The sequence below is a fragment of the Eptatretus burgeri genome, chromosome 8 (assembly GCF_056783735.1).
Source record: "Eptatretus burgeri isolate ZD-2024b chromosome 8, Ebu_testis_v1, whole genome shotgun sequence".
NCBI classification, from domain to species: Eukaryota; Metazoa; Chordata; class Myxini; order Myxiniformes; family Myxinidae; genus Eptatretus; species Eptatretus burgeri.
In genome coordinates this window covers 5594923-5622273 of record NC_140968.1, presented here as the reverse complement: position 1 = coordinate 5622273, position 27351 = coordinate 5594923, and the positions used below count along the sequence as shown (strand labels likewise).

Here is a 27351-nt window from a genome sequence, read left to right as displayed (position 1 = left end):
CTCGGTGGAGCGCATACCTCCACAAGGCTGAACAGGTCACATTATATACCCTACTAATAGGCCAGATCTGGATCAGACCTGAACCAGAATCAAATTGGCTTATTCTTGTCACCTAACCAACGTGTCCACCAGGTTTTGTCCGAATCTGTTTACAAGTTTTTGAGATATCATGGCATATATATATATATTGTTTTTGGCGTATCAATGGTGAAGAATCACTTTTTTTATTTTATCGTCTGTATCTTTACCAAAATGTAATCATTTTGTCCTTGTTACACACCCAACCTGATTGGTGGTTGAATTAAATGACCAAATATGCAAATCCTATTCAAATTTCAAGTCAATCGGATGAAAATTGACTATTTTAGAAATTCCCCGTTGTTGACTTTTTGGCCATTGCTGACCGTTTTACCTCAAAATTATTAGACTTGCTAATGGCAAACACGACCAGGTGTTGATGTTTCGTGAAGATCGGAGTAAAAATTTGACATGTAGGCGATTGACAGGCAAACAGAATCACAGACCAGACCAACCAATACACCTCCGAATCTTCGATTTCGCAAGTGAAAAAGACAGGCGGGGGTGAAAACATCACCTCAGCCCACTTTCAGTGGCAGAGGTAAAAATGGAAGCCTTTTATTCTTACGCTGGGTGAAAGAGCTCAAAAATGGGATGTTGTATTTCTTAACAGCAAAATATAGTAAATTTTTGGATTGAGGCAAGCTGAACAGGTTCAATATTTTTATTAAATATATATATTTTTTTATCCGATTGGAAATATTATTTTGTCATCGGTTTGGATTAATTTGAAGCAACTTTTACTTAATTTTTTTTTTTGTCCCCAAGGAGCATTTCTGTGTTTCAGGGTGGGGGACAGGTATACGGACAACATTACCCTACTCCCAGGGTCCTGTGGAACATTTGCACAATGTACAATATGCCTTTAAGTCTCCAAGTCTCCCCCTCCCCCACCTCACAAACGCCAAGTCCTTAAATCCCCTCCCCAATGCAAGCCTTCAAACCCCTCCCTAACCCCCCCCCCAACCACAAGCTGGGTGGCTCAGGAAAATTGGTGATGGAAAAGCCGAAACGCGTGACTTGAATGACGTAACTTCGATGTAAAGTGTACTGTACTTTATTCTGCCTTTGCGTTGTTCAGACGTACTGTATGTACTTCCAAAATCTTTGTTTACATTATTGTTGATTCTATCGTTAAATATTGTCATTGATTTTATTCATAACTAGACCCGTGAACCCGTTAGGTTCCCGTTGGGACAGCGGTTGATGAAAAAAAAAATAATTTCAAGAAAAAAAAGATAGCTCCAGTGAACTACACCGCTCAGGTTGTTTGCATTGATCAAATTCTCCCAAAGAGTACTTGACTGAATTGGGAATTGATTTTTAATATTTTTTTCCGTTGCCCAATTTGAACGAAACTTGATACTGCACACCGCAGGTGAATGGTGAGTAAGGTGGCCCTAAAATTGTTGTGCTATCGTGTACCGTTTTGGCTGTATTTCTGGAACATATATATATATATATATATATATATATATATATATATATATATATATATATATATATATATATATATATATATATATATATATATAAACACCTTTGTTTGCAAAACAAAACACCTTTGTTCAACACCATTGGTCTCCTTTTGGACGCGAGAAACTGACAATGACATGGTTGAAGCCACCTCCAAGGATGATGAGAATACTGTTGTGTTGGACTTATCTTCAGGTAGCTCAGGGGATGAATCTCTTTCACAATTATCTGATGAGCCTGATGATAGTGACTTTTAGGGGTTTCTGCCTGAAGATTTACATCAATACTAAACCTACTAAAGTTAATTAGTATTTTGCAGAATGTTCTGAACACATGTATCTTGTGTTATTGGACTGGAGGGAGAGAGAGATACTTGCAGATAAATTAGTTTTGTTGAGACAGAAATGCATCAATCAACTCATTAAATTTGCGACTGTTCAGATTTTTTTTTTTTTTTGGTCATTCAGCTTTGCAGCGAATAAAGTTTTAAATTTGTTACGAGAATAAATCTTTTGACATTATTACTATGTTACTGGTGGATCCAGGTGTGGACATTCAAGTACAACCTGCATGACAAGGTAATGGCAGTGAAAAGTCAAGATTTATCCCCATGTATATGTTGAACATAGTGGGCTAGTCCAGGGGGAGAAATGGGTTGGACTTGTGGACGTAATACTTGAAGGGTCCCAGTTCAATGGCATACATGTAATGTATTGTACCGGCACATCATTCATGCAAATTGTTAGAACATTTGTCATTACAGGTAATAATCCACAACAACAAAGACAACTTAGTTCTAATACTTTTAATGAAAAGGATTGTGGGAAAGTACTGTGCTTGAGCAGAAAGTTCTGTTTCTCAGAATTTTGTGTTTGGCCCCAAGAAGGTCCGTTTAAGATACATTTTGAAATTACATAGTGAGGATTAGGCTCAGTTTATTCAGATTCTTTGGCAGTTCAGTTTGTACGGACATTGGTCAATTTGGACCACATGTTAAAACAATTTACAAAAACGAATTCACAAGATTTTGAAGCAATTTTATAATCAGCCCCATGGGCAAAAATAAGCCCCCCCCACCCCACATGGTGAGGCCGATTTATCAGCCCCGTCCGATTTTGAAAATGCAAGAACTGATATATCGTAGGTGAAAATGATGATGCCCCCCCCCATCCCAAATCCCCACCCAGCCTTATTCCATGACTGCATTTCTTATGGGAAAAATTGATTTGATTTAATTGTTTCAATTTAAGTCACTTTCAAAGAATGCATCCTGGACATAAAACAAGACACTTCATGGCCAAAAGTATGCGGACACCCCTTCGAATAAGTGGACTCTGCTTTTTTCAGCCACACCCATTGCTGACAACTCTGGTACTGAGAGTGCTGTGAAGTGTGGTGGTACCATCTCTGACTTATTTCCAGTTGTTTCTGGAGTTCGTCAGGGATGTGTACTTGCCCCCACACTTTTCAGCACTTGTATGGACTGGATTTTAGGGAGGATGTCGGAGAGATCAAGTTGCGGTGCATCGTTTGGGAATGTCAAGATCTCGGACCTTGATTTTGCAGATGATGCAGTCATCTTTGCGGAGACTTTAGACATCCTCTTGGGGGCCCTCGAGGTGCTGAATGAGGAGTCGGAGCCGTTGAGATTACGGGTTTCTTGGGTCAAAACTAAGATCCAGGCTTTCGGTGACATCTTGGATGCTGCTGTCCTGTCTGTGTCTGTTTGTGGTGAGGATGTTGAGGTCGTGGAGAGATTCACTTACCTTGGCAGTGATATTCATGTCTCTGCTGGCTGCGAGTCAGAGGTCAAGAGACGTCTGGGTCGGGCCTGGGGAGTCATGGATTCACTGGATCATGGGGTGTGGCGCTGCCGGTACCTGTGCGGGAGGGCGAAAGTCCGAGTCTTCAGGTCCTTGGTACTTCCAGTCTTGCTCAATGGTTGCGAGACTTGGACTCTGACCAAGGATCTGAGACGGAGACTTAATTCCTTTGGTACCAGGTCTCTTCGCAGAATCCTTGGCTATCGCTGGTCGGATTTTGTGTCCAACGAGCGGTTGCTGAGAGAGACTCGGATGAGATTTGTTACCTGCATAGTCCGTGAGCATCAGTTGCGGCTGTATGGACATGTGTCTCGTTTTCCTGGCGCTGATCCTGCTCACCAGATTCTCTCAGCGAGGGAGTCTCATGAGTGGAGGAGGCCAGTGGGCCGACCACGTGCCTCATGGTTGCAGCAGGTTGACCATCATCTCAAGGAGATGGGGATGGGCCTGGCATCTGCCTGGGGGATGGCCAGACTGAGGCCCCTGGATTACCGGCGGAAAGTGGACGCAGCGACGCGCTGTTCTGGCACATGCTCCCATACCTGACCTGACCATTGCTGACAAGTGTATAAAATCAAGCACACAGCCATGCAATCTCCATTGACAAACATTGGCAGAAGAATGGACATACTGAAGAGATCAGTGACTTTCAACGTGGCACCGTCATAGGATGCCATCTTTCCAACAAGTCAGTTCATCAAATTTCTGCCCTGCTCGAGCTTCCCTGGTCAACTGTAAGTGCTGTTATTGTGCAGTGGAAATGTCTAGGAGCAACAACAGCTCAGCCATGAAGTGGTAGGCCACACAAGCTCACAGAAGGGGACTGCTGAGTGCTGAAGCGTGTCGCGTGGAAAAATCGTCTGTCTCGGTTGTAACACACACTGCTGAGTTCCAAACTGACTCTGGAAGCAACGTCAGCACAAGCACCGTTCGTTGAGAGCTTCATGAAATGAAGCCGAGCAGCTGCACACAAGCCTAAGATCACCATGCGCAATGCCAAGCGTCAGCTGGAGTGGTGTGAAGCTCACCACCATTGGACTCTGGAGCAGTGAAAACACGTTCTCTGGAGTGATGAATCACGCTTCACCATCTCTCAGTCCGACGGATGAATCTGGGTTTGGCGGATGCCAGGAGAATGCTACCTGTCCGAATGCCTCGTGCCAACTGTAATGTTTGGAGGAGGAATAATGGTCTGGGGCTGTTTTTCATGGTTCGGGCTAGGCCCCTTAGCTCGAGTGAAGGGAAATCTTCACGCTTCAGCATACAATGGCATTCTAGATTATTCTGTGCTTCCAACTTTGTGGCAACAGTTTGGGGAAGGCCCTTTCCTGTTTCAGCATGACAATGTCCAAGTGCACAAAGCGAGGTCCATACAGAAATGGTTTGTTGAGATCGGTGTGGAAGAACTTGACTGGCCTGCACTGAGCCCTAACCTTCATCGCTTACTGGCGAATCATCAGCTAAAGCGGAGACAGCATTGCATACCAATGAGGCTGATCGCATCACGATGGAACCGGTCCGGTAGCTGAGGGGGTGTGTTGCATTGGGATTCTTGCATGTGTACGATGTGTGAATGTCTTTATAGTTGTTGAGGAACTCTGGGAAGGGTTTGAAGCAGAATAGCGCTTACCTTGTGTAGGTCTTCTTGGGTTGCTTAATGCAGCTTCTTCGGCTGGAGGAGTGTGGGAGTGGTTAATTGTTTATATAATCCAAGCTACCCGGGTTTAGTTGATTAGATGAGAGCTGATTGGTTATTCCCTCCATTCACAGGTGAGAGATGTGGGTGGGTCTTTCTTTATTGACATATATATATATATATATATATATATATATATATATATATATATATATATATATATATATATATATATATATATATATATAAAATCTGACCCTGCGATTCGCCTGGAAAATTGGGGATAGTTCACCAGCAGTTCGGGATTCATAAGGGAAAATCAAAAATCCTGTGAATATCCCTGCAAAAAAAAAACTGGAATACGCAAAGCACAGAACTGCGAATGACGAAGCAGGTCACATTTTATATATTGTGAATACTTTGTTTTTAATTACTTCAGGACTGGTCTCCCATATCCACCCCTGCTGATATTAATTCAGCCTGGGAATTCTTCTACAGAAACCTGCTCTCTCATGCACAGATTCTTCCCACCTCATATTCAATTATCTTGCCCATCCTCTCGTTCTTGGTACTCTGAATCCTATGGTGAGGCAGTTGTTTTAAAGTAACTTACATTCTCCTCCTGGAAGGTAAATCCAACTGAAAGCAACCTCAGCTCATTCCACAAATCCTGCAACAAGTGTGTCTACTCTCATGAAAGCCAGAAAACAGCATATGTCCAATCTCTGTAATGAGATTTCAAACTTGTCTCACTCCTCTAAAATGTGGTGGCACCTTGTCAAGTCCTTCGCTGGAATATGCTCCCCTTCCATCCCTTTCCTCACTCCAAATGGCACAACAGCTAACTCCGCTTGTGAAAAGGCCGAATGTCTCGATTCTATGTTTGCTTCCAAATCTTGTGTCCCTAACTCTTCCCTCTCTTTACCCACGCTTCCCAGTCATACCCATCTGCTCCTGAATTCTGTGTCTTTTGCACCTGAAAAGGTGGAAAAGTTTCTGGCAACCCCCCTCAACTCTGACTCTGCAACTGGACCGGACGGACTGACTCTCATGTGTCCTAAAAACCTGCTTTGCTGCTCTTGCACTTCATCTCTACCCTTTTCCCCCTGTCATTTACCATCGCCCTCTTCCATCTGCTTGGAAATCAGCCAACATCACTGCATTACATCAAAAGTTGCAAAAACAGGTCCCCTTAACTACAGACCAATCAGCTTATTTACAATCATCAGCAAGTTCATGTAATCCATCATCGCAGTTGACATAAATCATTCCTTTACTCCAACAAAACTCATCTCAGATCATCGATTTGGATTCAGACCTGGTCACTCAACCTTGGACATGCTGCTTCGACTCTCCCAACAATAGATGGAGACCCTCAATATCAGACATAAGATCAGGGCCGTCTCTGTTATCATATCTTAAGCTTTTGATACAATCTGGCATCCTGCATTGCTCTCCAAACTCTCTGCCGATGGAATCCAAGGCCAACTCCACTCTTGGATTACTGACTTCCTCCACTCTCATAGCCAATGTGTGGCTCTCAACGGAACCCTTTCATCTCCTCTCCCTGTCAAGGCTGGAGTACCCAAGGCATTGTTCTGCCTTCCACAGATCTTCTGTCTCTTCGCCACTGTTTTGTGCTTCCTTGTCCCACCCCTCTTGTCTCTTGCTCCCTTTGTTATAAGCTCTGTGTGTTAGCTCTTTTACGAGCCTCAAAATCGATAAATAAAATATTTTCTCACCAACCCTTTCACCGAGATTCAGTCATTAAAACTCTTGGGTGTCACTCTCAGCCATGATCTCTCTTGGGCAAGCCACATTTCAAAGTTGGCCTCCAAAGCCAGATGCTGACTGGGCATCCTGCGTGTGCTGCCATTTGAAGTGAAGGAAGGGGAGCATGCACCAGAGATGTACTTGACATGGCACCACAAGGTTTTAGAGGAAGACAAGTTTGAAAGCTCATTCTTGAGATTGGACAGATGTTGTTTTCTGGCTCTCCTGAGAGTAGACGCACTTGTTGCGGGTTTTGTGCCATGATCTGAGGTTGCCTTCAGTCAGATTTACCTTCCTTGAGGAGAATGCGAGTTTTAATTAAAGCAACTTCCTCACCACAGGATTCAGAGTACCAAGAGCGAGAGGATGGGTTTGATAATTGAAGATTCGGTGGGATGAATCTGTGCATAAGAGAGAACGCGTTTCTGTGGAAGAATTTCCAGGTGAAATTAATATCAGTGGCGGTGGATTTCGGAGACCAGTCCTGAAGTGTTTAAAAAAATTTATATATATTGTTACGGTTGTGGAAATTCGGAAACCACCATTCAGGTTTCCCAGAGATCAGTTATTCCGATAAGTATGTGTTTCAGGTTAGGTTCCCCCACCGATGTATAACGGGTCTTGTTCGTGTGCCGGCCTGTGCATCTTTGAGTTCGCCGTTATTCTTTTTCTATCTTTTATTTTAAACAAACAACATCCCCTCAACAACAAACTCTACCAACACCGACACCACAACGCCAACAACTCTACAACCACGCCATCCCCACCACAGTGCCATCAACATCGCGACACCATCACGCCCGCCTCAGCAGCAGCGGCAAGAAGCCGTCGACCCGGACGCGCGCACCGCCATCGGAGCCACATTTTCCAGCGTCCGTGTGCAAATCAGCCGTGAAGACGGCTGATTACCATAATCGGATCAAAACGGGCTTTGCCGTGGAAGAAATTGGCCAATCGGAACGTCCGTGTGCAAACCAGCCGTGAAGACTGCTGATTACCATAATTGGATCAAAATGGCCTTTGCGTCAAGGGAACTGGCCAATCAGAGGTGAAAGGGGCGGAGCCAGCCTGGGGTGAAAGTTCAAGGGTGAAAGGGGGAAGCGCCGGCTTCGGGTGGCGAAACCTACAGCGGCTTCACCCCTCGGAGCTATAAAAGGCGCGTTGGGACGCCGAGAGATCAGATTGTTGGCGGGCGAGGAGATCGTTGGCGGGCAAGCAGTTCGTTGGCAGTTCGTCGAGGAGAGCGCAGCGCGAAGAGTCGGGCGCGCCACCAGTCCGGACCAACCAAGCCAGCAGTTCGATGAGGAGAGCGAAGCGCGAAGAGTCGGGCGCGCCACCAGTCCCGACCAACCAAGCCAGCGGTTCGATGAGGAGAGCGAAGCGCGAAGAGTCGGGCACGCCACCAGCCCCGACCAACCAAGCCCGCGGTTCGATGAGGAGAGCAAAGGGCGAAGAGTCGGGCACGCCACCAGCCCCGACCAACCAAGCCCGCGGTTCGTCGAGGAGAGCGGAGCGTGGGGAGTCGGGCACGCCGCCAGGCCCCCCAACGACCAAGTCGCCATTCGAGCCGCTGCCACGTTGGCAACGGGACAGCGAGACGAAGACGACCGAGTCGCCACCAAGGGGCGGCAAGGTAACCAGCCCAGTCTCTCGGAGCCCTCGGTCAACCAGGCTCCCGAGTTGGAAATAAAGGCTCGTGAGCCCTTTTCTTTCCTTGGGTTTTTGTGTGAAAGTCTGTGGTGCCTTGTCCTCCATTAAGTGGAACTGCCATAAGGATGTGCTTGTATAGAAAACATAGAACTCGGCTGTAGGCTTTGCTCGTGTCTTGTCCCCATCCCCTCATTGACTGCTTACGTGTTGAAAATAAATGCCCATTGTTTAAACGTTCACCTGCTCGTTTGCGGCATTTTCCTTGTATTGACTGCCATGGCACGTATTGGGAATTAACTGGCTAATTAAGCCGATAGAAGCGATAATCTGGTCCGACGGGACTTGGCGATATCAAACCGCTCGGCTACGCACACGGAACGGGCACGCTTAAGCGGCTCGTGTCCGTACAAGTTCCCCTCGAGGTATAAACTCTTGGTATTTTCTGTCCGCGCGAATAGTTAGGTAGATCGACAATTCGGTGATTGACCCTGTAGCACGTGGACAAAGTATTGATTAGATTATGGTGCGTTAAGGCATCCGTGGCTGGTTTCTGGGGTTGGTCCGGAAAACCACGACTGGATTGCGGCCTTTGGTGGGCGCGATTTGGCTGAAGCGGTTGTCCGCACGCCGAACGCGGTGGAAATCTACAACAATATATATAAAATAAAAAAACCTATCCCCTTCTTCCCATTGAAATGATGCCTTGACATTCGTGGCATTTTTTAGGAATGTACTCCCCCCCCCCCACCCCCGTGAATGTCAGGGTCTGATGGTTTGTGTATTTATGTGTAGTGTATGTATATATATATATATATATATATATATATATATATATATATATATATATATATATATGTATGTATGTATGTATGTATGTATGATTTTATTTTTTATTTTATCTGAAACATTTCATGCAATTTATGTAAAGACTGCTATGAATTGGTACACTGTGGCTGAGATTTTAAAACAAAACTTTCATTGATGAAATTGAGCAACTGATCACTGGCATTTGATACTGCTTGAAACGAAAGCTTGTTGTTTCTCTTTTTTTGATCTATTGCACCTTGTCATTGTGATGTGTAAACCTTCCCATGTCCAGGCCGGTTGTACCAAGTCGAGTATGCCATGGAAGCAATCGGCCATGCTGGCACTTGTCTGGGTATCCTCGCTAATGATGGCGTGCTCCTCGTAGCCGAACGGCGCAATACGCACAAGCTGCTTGATGACGTCATGTTTTCAGAGAAAATCTACAAACTGAATGAGTGAGAACCAACGGGAATTTTGCTGTCGTGATTAGTTTATTATCTATCATTATTTATTAGTTATGGACTGTTTATCTTCGATTGCTGCAAATGTTGAAGTTGCGTTATGACCTGGTTAAGGATGACTGGTTTTGTCCCTTGAGGTGTTCCACAGTCTTAATTGCCATAAGGAATACAGAGCTTGCTTGTTATTTAAACCTGATGATGGTTATTGCCATAAAAACTACCAAGGCCTATGTTTTGGAAAGATGTGCATGCAACAGTCCTACTTTGAGCCCATCAGAACATTAACCCAAGTAAAAAAATGTATTGGTCGGGTTCAGGTTACATGACCCAAAATAATAGGGTAACGAGGGATTATTTGTTTTTTGACATAGTTTGATATATTACTCTGTTAAGTATTGTTGCGAATTCGCGCCCGCCGGCGTGCGATCGGCCGCTCGACTCGAATGGCGGCCGCATCGCCCACCGAACGGACAATTCGGTCGTGACCCTGCGGGAACTATCGCCGGAGCCAGTCACGGGTGGGCCTTTCGACCTCACCACAATCGTGCCAATCGGCCAGCCGCGTAGGATAGGGTTTTTCGCCAAACTCGACCTACCTCAGTACCCACGCGGGTGGTAAACCGGGCGATCATACCTCGCCGCAGGTCGACTCCGGACATGAGCCGCTTGGGCGGCCCGTTCCGTACTATCGGGATAACCGAGCGGTGCTATCGTCGACCTCGACGGTTCAGATTAATTACCGAGCGGATTAAGCCCACTACGAACCCTTTACGTGAAGCAGAATGGAGGGTCAATTCAAGAAAGGACGAAGCGAAACGGGAAAACATTTCACACAATGCACATTTATTACGCGACACACGGAAAGCACACATATACAGCCAAACAGTCAAAATGCACCTATAGCAGTAAAACAAAAGAAACAATGACGCAGAGTTACTACCGAATACGCGTACACACGGCAACACTTACACAGTTTTACTTCACAGACGGCGCCAACACACATTCACTCAAAAGCAAAGGAAAGAAGCCACCCTCATAGACAAGGGGGCAGACGGGCCTGTCGGCCAATATGCACGCATAACTTGAAGGAGCAGCCAGGCCCTCGAGACCGGGGGGGGGGGGGTCCTACCCGCGTCCTCGTGACGCGTAGGCGACGAGCCGCAGATGTGGCCGCGTGGCTGTGCCCCGACTCCGTGCTCCTTCGCGGGTTTTGTTGGCACGACGTTTGGAGTGGGGTGGGAACGGGGCCCACTTTGTTGCACTATCTCAGCGCGGGGGAAAGGGGGAATTGTTGATGCTCTGGGGGAGGAGAATGGCTGGCTTGCTTGGGTCCCGCGACGAGCGATCTCCCACCGCGACCTCGTCGCCGACCACCGTCCTTCTCGCCTCGGACCCGAGCTCCTCGGCCTCTTCCCACAACTCTCCTCAGCCGACTGCAGAACCCACTCGATGCCTTCGCCACCTGACTCCACTCTCTGCCGCTGCCACACTCTGCTGCTGCCACACTCTGCACTCCAACCAAAAACTGACTCTCCCCAGACTTCGGGCTCCACTCGGCTCTCCAGAGCCGACTTGACTGCCCCGATTTGCCTTGCGCTCGCCGTTTTATAGGCCGGCAGGAGAAAACAATATGCAAATATCCGGATCAGGATCACCTCGGGGGCGGAGCCACACTCGCCAATGGGACGGAGGAAGAGTGGGCGTGAACCTCCCCTGATCGTAGAATTTGCATATTTCGATTTCACTCAGATGCGCCTGGAGGCGGGGCTAAGCCGCTCCGTGCTTGCTAATTGGACGGATCAGAAGTGAGCATGTAGCATTCTTGATCCAAATTCTTCTCGGAAAGGCCGCTATTTGCACTCGCAGCTCGGTGCGTATCGCTGACCGAGCCCAAGACAGCCCGATGCTCAGTGTTCACAGGTGGTGCGGGAATGGCCGTAGGAGAGAGGTGAGGGTGGTGGAGGGTTTATCGGTGGTGGTTTGATGGTTATGGTGCCGTTTGGGAATGACGGTGATGCGATGTTTGCGGGATTGAGTTGTGAAGGTAAAGGCCGTGGCTGTTGGCGTTGTTGTTGTTGTCGTCTGAGGGTTGGAGCGTGGTTGTAGTTTGTGACGATGGCTGGCGTGGTGGTTAAGGTGGTTGTTTGTGATGGCGGTTGAGACGTGGTTGGTTCAAAATAAAGATAAAACAGAAAAACGGCTATCTCAAAGCGTCGCAGTCCGAATGAATCGCATAAATTCCCTCTAGACAACGGGTTTGGGGCTAACTACACATGTACTTAGAGTTATCTCACCTACGGGCCCTGAATGGTGGTTTGCGAATTTCCACAGCCGTAACAGTATGTATGTGGAGTGGGGGTTAGCACTTCTGTTTTAGGACTGGACAGAAAATCAGACCCCCCCCCTCCCCCGGCCAACTTTTTTCTTCTTATTTTGGCCTAAAGGCCTGTCTCACTTTCATGATACTACACATACGTATTGACAATATCTTGTGGTTTGACAGTGACTTGGCCTGCAGCGTGGCTGGAATCACAGCTGATGCAAACGTCCTCACAAACGAGCTCAGGGTAATCGCTCAAAGGTGAGTTCTTGGTACAGACCATGCACTTTATAACTTTAGTATGTCTGCACTGATGCCACTCCTTCCGCTGTGGCTTGCTTTTCATGCCCTTTGCGAAAACTCTGGCTCCCTGTGTAATGGCAGTGCTGTCAGTAATCCCCCAAACTGAGTGGGAAAAAATTATCTGATGTGATGCTGGATATTCAAATTGTGTTAACCGATAGCAAACATCTAGCTAGCCACCCTTTCTCGTTCAGGAAAATCTACGTTTATTTGCAGCATTGCCTCCTTGATAAAACTTGCGTTGTCATTTTGTTTTCAGTTGTTTCTTTTGCATGGATTACAACTCGAAAAGGATCAAAACGAGTTTATTTTCACATTTAATCGCTATTACGGCTGTGATGAGATTTACTAAAAGTACAACTTGCTTTTTGGACAGAGATTTGTTCAGTCACTCAACAGTTTTTATAGTATGAGGTTCAAATGCATTTCTGCTATTCCTTTATGATATTTCAGTTGCACGTAGGTGAAAGTAGGGTTGCCACCTGCAGTGTTGCATTGAGCTGATGGAGAGGATGTATGCAGTGTTTAACAAGAAACTGAATGTGTTGGCCTGCGTGTTTGTTTGTACCGGCAGGTATTATTTCCAGTACCAGGAACCTATACCTTGTGAGCAGCTGGTTATGACTTTGTGTGATTTGAAGCAGTCATATACACAGTTTGGAGGTATGGAATGGATGAAACTAGCTGAGCAAACTTTTAATTTTGTTTCATTTTCATTGTGATCTTGTTCAATGCTGTAATCCAAAGTGCCATGAAATATGGCTCCCCACTATGGACTGATGCTAACTGCTTCCCATATTTGCTCTCCCCTTGAAACCATAGCACCTTTCGATTCTGTGTCATTGGCATCGTGCTCGAAGAAGCTAAGTGTGCTGCTTTCTCATCCCAGGCAAGGTTGGTGGTCTTGTTGTCTTACGAGCTCCATTCTGGTGTTCCTCCTTTCTTGTCTCATCTCCAGACCACCCCCTACTTCTCCAATTTGCACCAATTCTACCATAAACCCATACCTTATTTTCCAGTCCCTCCCCAGGGTGTATGGGTATGGACACCCAGCGGGATTAAAAAGAAAACCTGTCAAAGGGTGGAGGAGCTCCTTGTGAGCCATGGCCATCCATATCTAGTGCCCAACTGTGGGTGCGGACATCCTCCTGCAGTGGGGTTACTTCTTTCTTTTTTTAGGAGGTTGGTGGCAGGATTTGTACTCCAGCCACCGTAAAACACTTCGGTCTGTGATGTGAGGAAAAGCATGGTGTAAACTTCCTGGGACAGATTGTGGTGGTGTGTGGTGGAGTGGTGCTGAGGTGTTGTCTAGCAGACAGCGGTCTCCTCGAGTTTACCTTGAGCTTCAGGTGGGTGCCTGGAACCCCCCAAAGAGGTGGTATTTGCTTTCTTTTCAGAAACGACACACGCAATTACGATAAAACTTTCCAATCTTCATCATCCCTAATGTACCAAAGATTGTTCATGACATTAGAAAAATCAGGCTCTCAGGGTGTGTAACGGGGGTTTGCCCCCCAAAATAGGTATTTGCTTTCTTCTCAGAAATGACACACACAATTCCGATGAAGCTTGACCACAACCTTCATTACCCGTGATGTTACAAAGTTTGTTCATGGTATTGATTTAAAAAAAATCCAAAGGTATTTTCTTTCTTCTTCATTACATATTTTGTGTGTCATTACATGCCTTCCAGTGGTTCCCTGGTTATCTTATCCAGCCACTACCAGGTGAGCACCCAGGGGTATTGCCCCTATGTATTGGTAAAGGATCATGATTCATGAACCAAACTGTGAAGTTTCATTCTCATAGCCTCGTTCCAAGGGCTTTTTCAGAATCATTACTGAACTTCTGACAGCCTCCACTTATCGCTCGTTTGGAGTGATATTCCCCTGAATGATTTTTAAACCGTCAGTCAGGGTTTTCTTCATCATTCCTGTATCACTGACTATCACTGGTACAATTTCAGCTTTCCTCAATTTCCACATCCTCTTGACCTCATATTTCAGATCCTGGTATTTGGTCATTTTCCTCATTTCTGTGGCATTTAGTCCAAAGTCATTGGGAACTGAAACCTCCATCAACAATGCTGACTTTTCCTTTTTGTGTTTGAACACCATATCTGGACACATTGCTTTGTTTGCAATGTCCACACTTGATGGGATGATCTTGTCATGTGTGAGCATTATATGTTCATTTTAAAGGATTGGATTTGGTTTGTGTTTCCATGATTGTTCTGTGACCGGGATGTTGAAATGTTTACAGATGTGCCAGTGGATTACTCCACAGACACTGTCAGGTCTTTCTGTGTACAGCTGTTCTGACATGAGTTTTTTTTTAATATATATCCTGAAAGGAGGTGGCTGATACTTTCTGTTTCTTCCTGACAAAACCTGCATTTGTCCGATAGGCTCAATCCCGCCATCTTCTCAAAGGCATAATGTAGTGTTTGATTTTGGGCATTGATGATAACTCGTTCTCCTTCCTAATTAATTTGACTTGTTCTTAGCCATTCCAATGAACCTTCCTTGGCGATCCCCATCCCGTCAAGCTCTTTTTGTTTTTTTTCAATCTTCGTGATCTTTATCATTCTCCCATTTGTCAGAGTGTATCCTCTGAGATTTCTTTTTGTAATTTTCCTTTTTTTTTTCTTTGCAATAATTGGGGCTGTGTTTGTTTCTCTTTCGTTTTCCTGTTTGGTATCCATAACTTGCACCTTTGGAAGTTTGTTTCCAAATGGATTAAGGATCCCTTTTCTGGTTTGTTGTTTTCGTGTTCACATACAAATATCATCCAAAAGTCTGTTGAGCTTTTCACATACTCCGCTAGTCCGACACACGATGTTCTGTGCACTTGGTTAAGCTCTATCAAACTACCTCCTCCACCTTCTCGACTCGGTAAGTACAACCTCGGTATGCATTATTGGCCATGGGCTAGATAGGGCCACCGTGCACCCCCCCCCCCACCTCCCAACAAAACTATGTTTTTTTGAAGTGTCTGGATATGCTGAATACGAATTTGAATGTTAACATTGAAAATATTGGCATGCACTACCTGTTTTAGCCTCATGAAAAGGGGTACCCTCAAAAATGAATTTTCGTCATTTGTGCCAAAGGCGATTTCCGTACCCAATCAGAATGGCTTTTCGACGACCCATTACACTGTCAGACGACACATATTATGGCTTATATGAAGCATAATCTCATGCTGGTTCCATGTATGTGTCTAAAATTAATATATCCAAGAGTTTATATAACATGTTGAGTACATGTACTGTATCGTCTTATAAACCGTTCATTACTGTGTTGTAGAAGTTTCATTAAAGCTGATTTTTAAGACTTTTTTTTTTTCTTCTGCCAAATAGTCCAGAATAAGAATCTGACTTGATTTGTTATCTATATATATATAGGATCCAAATACAATTTAATCCAGATAACATGAACACACATGATGTTATCACACTATAAACAACAGAACGGTATTCACAAAATCAAAAGCAGGGTTGGTTTTTAAAAATAAAGTAAATTGCTGAGAACATTATTTATGTTAATATCGCTGGTATATTCTTTCCCACTCTAAATAATATAGTAATGAATTTTACAATACATATAAATGTGCGACATTCATACTTATTTCCCAAATTCTGATTACAAACAATGATTGAAACCAACATTATATTTACATGTAGTAAATAACAGTCTGTAACATTGTTCCTTTTACCAAGCGATAACACAGTATATATATATATATTTCATATACATATTTCAAGATATTTCTGTTGATATATTATCATGATCATACAGTTTCATTGTATTCATCAGGTAAGTAACAATATCATGAGATTTTACTGTCATCCATTTCAATCAATGTCAACAGCTAATGGGTTCAGCTATGTTCTTCAATCTTGGTCAGACTCCGAGCTGTCACCAGATAAGTACTCCTGTTCCTCTGGTATACTGTCATCGTCATCTGATTCATCATCTCCCTCATCACTGGTGTTCACCGATTCAGCAATATCTGTCAACTACTGTGGGAGGACACACCCCCTCATACCAGAGAGGCTCCAGTTTTTGGTTGACAAGTGCCCAACCGTGTCCGTCACCAGCATCAGGGATATCAGGGTTGGCAATGTGGGCCTTCTTCCATATCCCAACCTGGTAGTTCACTCTCCTGATGTGCTGCTCCAGACTCTTTCTACATGGAGGATGAGTAGCCAGGTCAACATTACTTGAGTGGGTGAGATGATCATCATCTTTGGCACACAGCTCACTCGTTCTCAAGAATCGCAACTCATCTACACTTTGAACACGAGATCTTCCATACAAAGCACAAGTGAACTCATTGAGATTATCCATGAGGTCCCTCCAAACATCCCACGTGTCTCTCAGCCTGGCAAGAACTTCCACAAACTTCGGCATCCTTGAGAGGGTCTTCAATGGCTTCACTTTGCCTAACCTCTTGACAGCACTCGTGGTATCACAACCACTGTAGGCATGAAGTGCCATCACTGCTGTCATATGCTGTTGGGAATAGCCACGTGATATTTCACTGATATCGATGAACCTCTTCGTGTTTCCTGTGCCTGTGTCGAACATGATCTTTAGGTCTGTCATAGTCGGAGCATTGTGCAGCAAGATGAAAAAATATGTCACTGTCTGGACTCTTCACCACAACATTGTTGTAATGATTGCTCCTGGCATATTCACAGTAGAGAATGACTGGAATCCGTTTCCTCTTGAGCAGACTTGAGACTCAAAACTTCTCTTCTGCATGTTGAGTGGCCATCTTCAGATGTCAGCAGATATGCTGATCCTTCACAGGTGATGATCACTTGTCTCCCATGCAGCTTTCTGGCATACGAATCTTGGCTCCAGAGTCCAGTAAGCAGTGCAATAAACTGCTGCTTGTTTTCATCATTGGCTCGGAACTGTTTCCAATCTGCAGGCCTTTTGGTGTTTTCTCCCTTTATAATCAACTTTTCTCCACATCCTCTCCTCTGTCTTTCCATCACCTTCACAGAGTTGGGCAGGTAGCTGTCTGTGCTGAACACAACATTGCCTGTCTTTGGCATCATGTCAAACACCTTGCTGCATATCTTGTTGAAGTTGCCTGGTACCTCCTTCAAGTCGTAGAAGTAGGCATTACCCTCGAGAATGGCAAGCGTCTCATCAGTGAATGGTAGGGCAGCATCATCAACTTATTTTGACTTATCAGTTTTGGCCAAGAAGCCAATAGCAGTGCCTATACTGTATGGTACATGAGTCAGTGGATAAGTGAGGAGTTCCTTCAGGTCCAGTTGTAGGCCTTGCTGTTGGGACTTCATGAACAACTGGAAAGCAATGTTCCCTTGCTGCTGGTATTGGATGACTTTGTTCTTCGCTGTTGTGACTTTGCTCTTCTTGTTCATGTCAGCTACGGTTTTCAGGTTGAGACGCCTGACTAGTTCAAAGAAGTCACGCCCTGTTTCCAAGCGTGTAGCAATGAAGGCATCTTTGGTATCCTTGCCTGCCTGTTCAGCTATCAGAACATCTTTTTGGACTTCATCAGATGCAGCAGCACCAGAAGAGACAATTAGCAAGTGGTATTTGCTTTCCACCTCAAATGGATTGAGGAAGCTTTCCACTGCTTCCATTGTTCTTGTCACTAACTTCTCACTCTTCAGGATCTCAGCTGGACGAAGTTCATGGTGCTTGGTTTCTGTTGCCGTTCCAGATGACATGTCAGCCATACTGAGGGTGGCATTTACATACCGCGATCGAGCATGGGTTGTTCGTACCCAGCGTTGATAGGCATCATAATTCGTCAGAATTCCTGACACACCAGTAGCATTTCCGCCGGCACCACCATGAGATTTAGCATGCCGCATGAAGGTCTCTTCCATAATTGACTTAAGTGATTGTTTTTGACCGAAAAGAGAAAACTTAACTACATATTTGATGTTAATGTCAAAATAAATGAATTGTATCTTAACTAACCTGTTGGCTTCAATGTAAATGATGGGAATAATTCTTAATATAAGTAATCTGCAAATGAATATTTGTTGTTGAAGTTCCTTGAGAGGGAGGTGTCTGTACTACTGCTCCAATGGCCATATTCTGCACATTAAAAATATAATTATGTGGAGGAAAAAAAAATTCACACAATACCAATTTCAATATGGATATCTTTGTTCATGAGAAATCAAGCTTTCTCTTCAGCACCAAGTCATTTTTGTGTCAGGTATTGACCTCGATGGAGGTTCTGGTCATAGTTAACAAACACAATGAGATTAACCATATGCAATTTAGGATGTGATGACATTGTGGGTATCCAAGATATTGGACCCATTTTGGCATCAAGTGGAATGCAGTTGGCATTGGCATGTCACCTCATGGTTAATTAGCAGGATATATAACAAGAAACAGGATAAAATAAGCTTTATTGAAAACTCAACAACACAGTAATGGGCAGTTAATAAGACGATACAGTCCATGTACTCAACATGTTATCTAAGCTCTTGGATATATTAATTTTAGACACATACATAGAACCAGCATGAGATTATGTTTCATATAAGCCATAATATGTGTACTCTGACAGTGTAATGGGTCGTCGAGAAGCCATTCTGATTGGGTACGGAAATCGCTTTTGGCACAAATGACGAAAACTCATTTTTGAGGGTACCCCTTTTCATGAGGCTAAAACAGGTAGTGCATGCCAATATTTTCAATGTTAACATTCAAATTCGTATTCAGCATATCCAGACACTTCAAAAAAACATAGTTTTGTTAGGAGGTGGGGGGGGGGTGCACGATGGCCCTATCTAGCCCATGGCCTATTGGTTTTTGTAGAACATCTTGTGAATAGTTAGAAGTTTCCTTGTTTTGGTGTCGAAATTGTTGATCTCCAATTGTGGCCAGTTTATAACTGCACAGTTATATTGGAATATTGGCACTGTACGTTGGTTTATAGCTTTGGTTTTGTTTCTTGTGGAGAGGGATAACTTCAGAATTAGTCTTATTCTACATAGGGTCTCTTTGCTGATTATTTTATGCATTTTTTGTGTTGTACCTGGGGGCCTTCTTCTATTCCTAAGTATTTGTAAGATGCTTCATTTTTCTAGTTGTGTGTGTGTGTGCGCGTGTCCGTGTGCGTGCCTGCGTCCATATATTTTCGTTTTAAAATGATTTTCTCTGCAACTGCTTCTCCTATCAATGCAAAGCTTTAAACATAGGAGAGACTCACCATGGAGAATATTTCATTGCTTACTGTGACATCATAGGTCACATTGTATGCTAGCCATGTTGGATTAAAAGAAAAAATTTGGACATCATTTTCTCCGAAACCGCTCAACGGAAAAAATTGAAACTTGGCATATGTCATCAACTCCCCATGCGGTATATAGGGTGATGATGATGGCAACATCGGTGAATTTGTAGTCCAGCTAAAATTAGTTGTATTGAAATCTTTATCCAAAAAAAACTCTGAAACTTCTCATGTCTGATTTATGACCAGATGTGAGTGAAGAATAAAATATATAACGTTCATAACCCATGCAAAGAAACTGTGTGACATCCGGGTGCATGGATGATACGGGTATATGGGCCATTATGGCAATGAGCCATAATAGTGGCATGTTCAGTTGATGATGGTATTTTTGTTCCGAATGAATGTGCGAGGCGAGATTATGCACTCTACAAGTGCCATTCTAGTGTATACAGAGATCATTGCAGTTTGTGTCATGACTTACGTTGTCTTAAAGGTTCTTTAATTTAGTGCTTTGGTACTATTAATAGTTAAATGTGTTCTGCAGGTGGAATGGCAAGCACTGAAAACTGTCAAGCTTTTCCTTGCCTGCAATCCCATCCTCCTCCTCCTCCCTGCAATCCCCACCCCCTCCTCCTCCCTGCAATCCCAACCTTATGCGTGTTTTTTTTTTTTAACATTGTGGTAATTGTACTGGGCCAATGCCCTCAAGGCCTGGTGGAGGGAATTTGTGATTTACTCGGGGAGAGCTGCCGCGCTCACCTCGGTGGCATACGCTTGTGGCGCAAGCAAGGAGAGGTTCGCATTTCATAGTTGGTAGGTAGCACAAGGTGCACAACATCAGGGCACGAAGTGGTGCAAGTGAAGAGGTTCGTGGTTTGGGGTAAGTGTTTGGCACAAAGTACACAAGAATGGGGCACAAAGTCACACAAGGCAGCATACGGGTTGTTGGTTGTGGTTTGTAGTTGGTAGAAGCACGCAAGGCTCAGGGAAGACGAGCTGGCACGGGACCGCTGCGCACCAACCGAACCCCATCGGCCGATCGGAACCAGAGACGAGCTGCGAGTGGTTGTTGGGTAGCTGGACCACGTGCATGAGCAGAGCTCGCACATGACAGGTTTTCCTTTGGTCTTGTCATCTCCATTCTCATTCCCGTTTTTTCTGAGTGAATAGTAAAAGCGTATTCATTAAGCCATCGTGATTCCGGAGCGCGTTGCTATATTTTACTCATTTTAACTCTCTGTGATCACTGCTGCACAGCCATTTTTTTCTTATTCTTCTTCTTCTTCTTCTTCCCCTTCCCCCCCTGTAATTGTTCCCATTATCCCAGAATAAATCCCCTTTTTGATGAGAACTTGTGTATGGTGATCAGCAGCAGGAACCGAAGCACTTGGAGGATTCTATTATCAACCAGTTAGTCCGCGTTTAAGCACCTCCACCGTGGATGGCTAACAGGCTTTCAGCCGTGGTGGTTGCATTCGGAGACCCCAATTCTTGCCAAATTAATCCGGTGGGCGTGGAGATATTTTCGTCCCGTACCCGCCGGGCGGCGTGACGGTCATTGAATACCGCACAACTGTAACTATATATATATATATATATATATATATATATATATATATATATATATATATATATATATATATATATATATATATATATATATATATATTGGTGTGGTTACCAGATTCGCAAACCACCATTCAGGTCCCTTAGGTGAGGTATCCCGGTAAGTACATGTGTAGTTAGGCCCGAACCCGTTGTCTAGTGGGAATACATGTCATTTATGCGAGCTGCGACTCTTCAGGATAGCCGTTTTTCTTTTACTATCTTTATTTTGGACCAACCGCCATGATCACAACCACAACAACAACCACCAACCACAACGCCGCTTCACCACAACCGCCACGACCTTTACCGTCACAACTCGCCACCATCGCATCACCGTCATCTCGCGCCACTCATGGGCACCGATGCTGGACTCGTGTAGGGCGCACGTTGAACAGCGTGTACAAAATCACGGATTTTGTGCTTCAAAAACGGATCCAAAACGACACACGCCCACTTTTTGCCGTCCAATCGGTGAGCGAGGGGCGAATTGGCCCCGCCCCCAGGGCGATCGATATATGCAAATTTGTGGATCAAAAAGCCTTCACGCCCACTTTTTCTCGGGCCAATGGGGAGCGAGGTGAAAGGTCAAAGGGAGGGGGTCAAAGGCGAAGTTACGGGGGGATAAAAGGACGGTGTTCGTCAGTCAAAGGAGTCGTAAAAGTCGGAACGAGGGAGTCAGCAGAACGGGAACGAGAGAGTCAGCAGAACGGGAGTCGGAGTCACAAACAAGAACGGGTCGGAGAGTCAAGAAGAGGAGAGTCGGAAGCAGAGGGTCAAGACTTCGCGGGCGGTGGAGCTGCTCGTCGTGTGCGTTGGAGTCGGAACGGAGGGGACGGAGCTGTGGAAAGGCGGCGACACCAGACGAGGGGGTGCTCGCGTCGTGCAGGAAGCTGCACCCGAGGGAGGCTGGCAGCGCGACCTGGCCGAGGTGGAGACGCTCGTCGCATATAATAAAGATCCTCTATACCCCGAGCATCAGCAACCCCCTCCTGTTTCCCCCCGCGCTGAGATAGTGCGACCAAGGGGGCCCCGTTCCCACCCCCTGCCAGGCACTGTCCACGAGGCCCGCGGGTTGCGGGGCCATCGCCGCTCCGCGTCTCATCACCAGACGGGTAGGCCCGACCCGGTCTCGGCCTCAGGCCTACCCCATTCTTGAGGGTATTTCTTTTCCTTGGTTTTGGGTATGTGTTGTCGGCGCCGTCTGTGAAGTAGAATTGTATAAGTGTTGCCGTGTGCTCGGTAGTCGGTATTAGCTCTGCACTGTGTTTTCACTTTTATGTTTGCTTTTTGTGTAAATGGAATTGTGTTTTCTTTTTTTTTGTGTGCATTTGGTGGAATTGTATTTGTGTGCTTTCCGTTCGTCGCGAATAAATGTGCTTTATTGTTGAACTGTTCTCCCGCTTCGCTTCGTCTTTTCCTCCATTGAATCCCCATCTTGCTTCACGTAAAGGGTTGGTAGTGGGCTGAATACGCCCGATAATTAATCGAACCGTCGAGGTCGACGATAACACCGCTCGGTTATTCTGATAGTACGGAACGGGTCGCTTAAGTGGCCCGTGTCCGAAGTCGACCTGCGGCGAGGTGCGATCGCCCGGTCTACCCTCCGCGTGGGTACTTAGGTAGTTCGAATTTGGCGAGCAACCCTATCCCACGCGGGGGCTGATTGGCTCGATCGCGGTGAGACCGAAAGGTCCACCCGTGACTGGTTCCCGGCGTTAGTCCGAGAGGGTCACGACTGGATTGTCCGTCCGGTGGGCGACGTGCCGCGATTCGAGTTACGTGGCCGTCGCACGCCGGCGGGCGCGAAAACCGCAACAATATATATGATTTCATATGGAACCATTTATTGACGACACATACAGTCTATAACTTTGTGATATTTATTGTGGCGAGATGCTAAATGTAAATGTATGGTTGCAATGCATCCATTGGCAACTTAAGTACGTATTTGCATCTTATCCTTGCAGGAAAGCGACCTTTCGGGGTATCGATCCTGTACATGGGCTGGGATAAACATTATGGCTATCAGCTTTACCAGAGTGATCCCAGTGGCAACTACGGAGGTTGGAAAGCTACCTGCATTGGCAACAACAGCGCAGTATGTATGGTTTTCTGAACGAATTAAGAAGTCGGAATGAGCAACTTATCTTTTTTGATCTTTTTTTTTTTTAATGTAAGGGAAAAATATTTCAATGAAAATGTTGCAGGGATACCAGAGACTGCATCGGATGTTCGTCCGTTTGGTGAATACAACTTTGACTGAGCTATTGGTGAAGAATCAAAATCTGTCATGGATTACAGCAAATGATGAAAGCCACCCACAAACATTTGCCTCACTGTATATGGTGCACAGAGCCATACCGTACAGAAGGATGCATTATAAATGCACATTAATTATCTTGGCATGACTCCCTTTTCTATGTATTTAGCATTTTGTGGCGAGTAAACGAATATTCATAAGCCTGGTGTTGACGTAACAGTTCAGGTGGCTGGCATAAGATCTTAGGGTCTTGAGTTTGAGCACCTGTCGTACCAATGAATTCGCATCAGGTTGACTCAGCCTGTCATCCTTATAAGATCGGCAAAATGAGCACCAGCTTACTGGGGTAATAAGCTAAGCCATTCGACTACCCTGCGTTGGAGTGGCGACCTGTCCAGGATTGTTATGCTTAGCCAATGAAACTGCCTCGGCAGCCCTATGCGCCTCACGGCGTGAAAGGAATGGATATTTTATTATTATTATCATTATTATTATTATTATTATTATGAAACTACTATTCATAAGCCTGGTGGTGGCTTCCCGGTTAAGGTGGCCAGATTGAGATCTTTAGTTCCTGAGTTTGAGTCCCTGTCGTGTCGTAAATAATACGAGGTGGATCGACTTGGCTTCTGAGGTCAGCAAAATGACTACTGGCTCTGGGGAAGAATGAAGCATTCGAGTATCCTGCGTCAGAGTTGCGACCTGTCCAGGATTGTGCCCCCTAGCCAATTAAACTGCCTCGGAAGGCCCACATGCTTAATGGTGCGAAAGGAATGTTTTTTTTGGGGGCGAGGAGGATTTGCTTGTTTATTGTTTTATTTAAACTACGAGTCATACCACTTCTTACTGCATGCTATCCAATAGTATGGGGTAGATGGCTCATAGAGTATGTAAGATTGGCCCAAGTCTTCAGAAACTACGATTCATTCTCCTCCATCTTCAAACCAAATTTGTAATTGAAATGCATGATGTTGTGAATTTATGCTTTTCCGTACTCATCACAAGTCGACACGAGAATTTCAAAAGTACATCCCTGTACAATTAGCAAGGCTTGGACAATAGCTAAATTACGGAGTAAGTTCGGTTCATGATAATGCGCAAAAAATTGCGGAATTAGCAACGTGCGATGTGCAGGCATACACGGTTCGTGAGTCAGTGGAAAAACTATCGTATCTGGAACAGAGATTTCGGACTCGAGTCAATTTTTTGGGGAGAGTTGGACTCGGGCGCGACTCTTCAGGACTCGGGTCGTGAGGACTCGGACTCTGCTCGAGTCCAGAAAGAATTAGCGTCTTTATTGCTCGTTTCGAACCAAAAGTTTGTTCCATTATCGCACTGAAAATTTGAAGTTCTCGCATGCACCTAGAAGTTCCTGCACCTAGAAGTTCAACATCTGTCATTGTCTATGATTTATAACACATGCACACCATACAAAACCCTCTTATCATCATGCCAAATTTGTGTGCGTGTGTGAAGGATTCAGCTTTTTTAGAATATCTTTGATACACTCGCATGTTAGAACAACAACCTGGATTAACAGATTCATTTATTTATTTTCTTCAGGCGGCCGTTTCTATGTTGAAGCAGGATTACAAGGAAGGGGAGACGACCCTTCAATCGGCGTTGGCTTTGGCCATCAAAGTTCTCAACAAGACGATGGATATCAGCAAACTGACAGCGGAAAAGGGTAAGATTTGTCCAGTCTGCCCTTTGCGTGGGTGTGGGTGTCGCATAGCTTAAAGGAAAATGTACCGTGTAATTCACAACACTGGGAGAAGTGTTGTAAATAATGTCGGGTGTGTCACTTTCCGACCAGTGTTTTGAGTGGTTGTGTCGAACATGCATTTCACTGGTTTAAAGGCTCTTTTATTTGGTTTAATTTTTTTTAGGGGGGGGTAGGTGGGGGGATACAAAGTTGATGCTTGTGAAAGACCTACGACACAGAACAGAACATCTTGAACACAGTGGAAAGTTAGGAAACTTCAACAGTAGGGCCAGCGAGACGCAACAGAGGGACAGACACTTACTTGGAGGAAGAATGGGAAAGGGAAAAATGAGAGCAAGGGGTTGGGGAGGAGAACACAAGGGTTGAACAATCTGGATACAAGTTCAAACACTGCAAGAAGAGGAAGGGAAAACTGGGAATAAAACAAAAATGGAACAAAGAAGTGAAAAGGAGGTTGGAGGGGGGGGGGTGAAGAAACCACAATAACTTGCAAAGGAAACGGTGAGCTTGGGGAGGATTCATGAGAGTATGGAAGGGGTTACCTGAGGAGGTGAACAGTGGTATTGAGGTCCTGGAGGGAAGAATGAGGTTGAACAGACTGAGGAAGTTGTTCTACAGGCAGGAGGAAAGAAGAACGAATGAGTGGAAGTGAGCAGTAAGCCTGGATTTTGGGAGTTTCACCAGAAGTGAGTTAGTACGAGACTGCGTACACGCTGAAGAAAGTTGGGGGTGGAGAGGAACGGAGGATGGAAAGTGCAAAAGGTGCGAGGCCAGAATGGAGCCAGGAGAAGATGGAGGCCACCGAGCTGTATGTGATGCAGGAATAACAGGCCCAGAGATCCTGTTACGTCACAGGAGATTCCAATGATTTTGAGGGCCTTGGTTTCCATGGCATCAAGATGTGGAATGTGTGAGACAGGCTTTTGTTGTGAATGGAAGGTCGCATTTTATCAAAGCCTGTGTTAATATATGGAGGTGTATGGCATGCAGACATGAAAGCACATTGTTCGGCCTATTTTTTTGTTTTTTTTCTTCCAGAAATGTTTAATGTATTCATCCATAACATAATCGCTGAAGTTAAAATAAAAAAAACATAATATGAGAAATGCCAGAATCGAGTATTTACAATGCTCAAAACAGGCAGCCCCATGCTCTCGCTACTGAGGTTAACAAATGACTTGAAAATGATGTTTGCAAATCGATTTTGATCGGTTCAAAAAGCCGTTTGCATTGACGATTGTTCTACGGTAAAATTTCCCAGTAAGAAATTGCTGATTCATCACTCTAAATACTCAGTCGGAGTCTGATTGATTGATGCGTTTGGGTTTCACAGTGGAGATCGCCAAGTTGACCAGGGAGAATGGAAAGACGCGTATCAAGGTTCTAAAGCAGGAGGAGGTGGAACCGCTGATAAAGAAGCACGAAGAAGAGGAAAAAAAAGCGGCAAAGGAAAAAAAGGAGAAAGATCAGAGGGACAAGGCTGAATAGAAGGGCATCGCAGGGTTGGGATGGTGACGTGTTTCTTCACCTCCAAAAATGGACCCGCTAAACCTGCAAGCCAGGAGTTTTGGCTCGAGCCGGGACTTCCCTAATCCCACTGAAAATTTGCTCCACCTACGGGCACTGCACTGGCAGACATTGTTCAGCTTAAATTGGTCCGACATTACAATGTTAACAATGATCTATGGGTTTTTTTTTTTAAGGTCTTCTACGTTTGAACATATCTGTTTAATTATTGCCGTTTTAAGAGAGTTGAATGCAATGAAATAAACATTCTCCTCGTCTTGTTTGAACGTGTTTTGTGTCGTGTTCACATGTGGTATTATGGAGCTGTACAATGATGGAAGCATGCGAAGGAGGGTTACGAGAGGGAGACATTGGATGATTACATTGTGTGCAGATTATTTCGTGTCACCGTCTGTTTAATTGTAATTGGATGGTAAGGGCTGGTAGGAATGTCTAGAGGTACACACACTCACGTCTGAGCTGTCTTCTGGTTTTGAATCTAGACACGGCTATAAACCGTCATCCCGGTGTTTCGCAGGCACGGTAATTCATCAATGTTTGTGCCGTCCCTCGGATGAACGTTAAATTTGACATCCCGTCTGCCATCATTAGTTGGTGGACGTTAAAGATCCCACTGTGTCCATTGGGAAGAGTTTGCAAGTTATTTCTGGCACCCTGA

General features: G+C 44.9%; 1 protein-coding gene across 1 annotated transcript in view; it reads left to right on the top strand.

Annotated features, from left to right (window-relative positions):
• Window positions 1-26955, top strand: part of PSMA4 (proteasome 20S subunit alpha 4) — a 28936-nt gene extending 1981 nt beyond the window's left edge. The window contains exons 4-9 of the mRNA XM_085890775.1: window positions 9536-9698; window positions 12208-12285; window positions 12902-12990; window positions 23148-23278; window positions 25004-25127; window positions 26500-26955. Coding sequence (XP_085746901.1) covers window positions 9536-9698; window positions 12208-12285; window positions 12902-12990; window positions 23148-23278; window positions 25004-25127; window positions 26500-26654 — 740 coding nt within the window. The 3' untranslated portion in view covers window positions 26655-26955. The remainder of the gene's footprint in view (window positions 1-9535; window positions 9699-12207; window positions 12286-12901; window positions 12991-23147; window positions 23279-25003; window positions 25128-26499) is intronic.
• The last annotated feature ends 396 nt before the right edge of the window (window positions 26956-27351 follow it).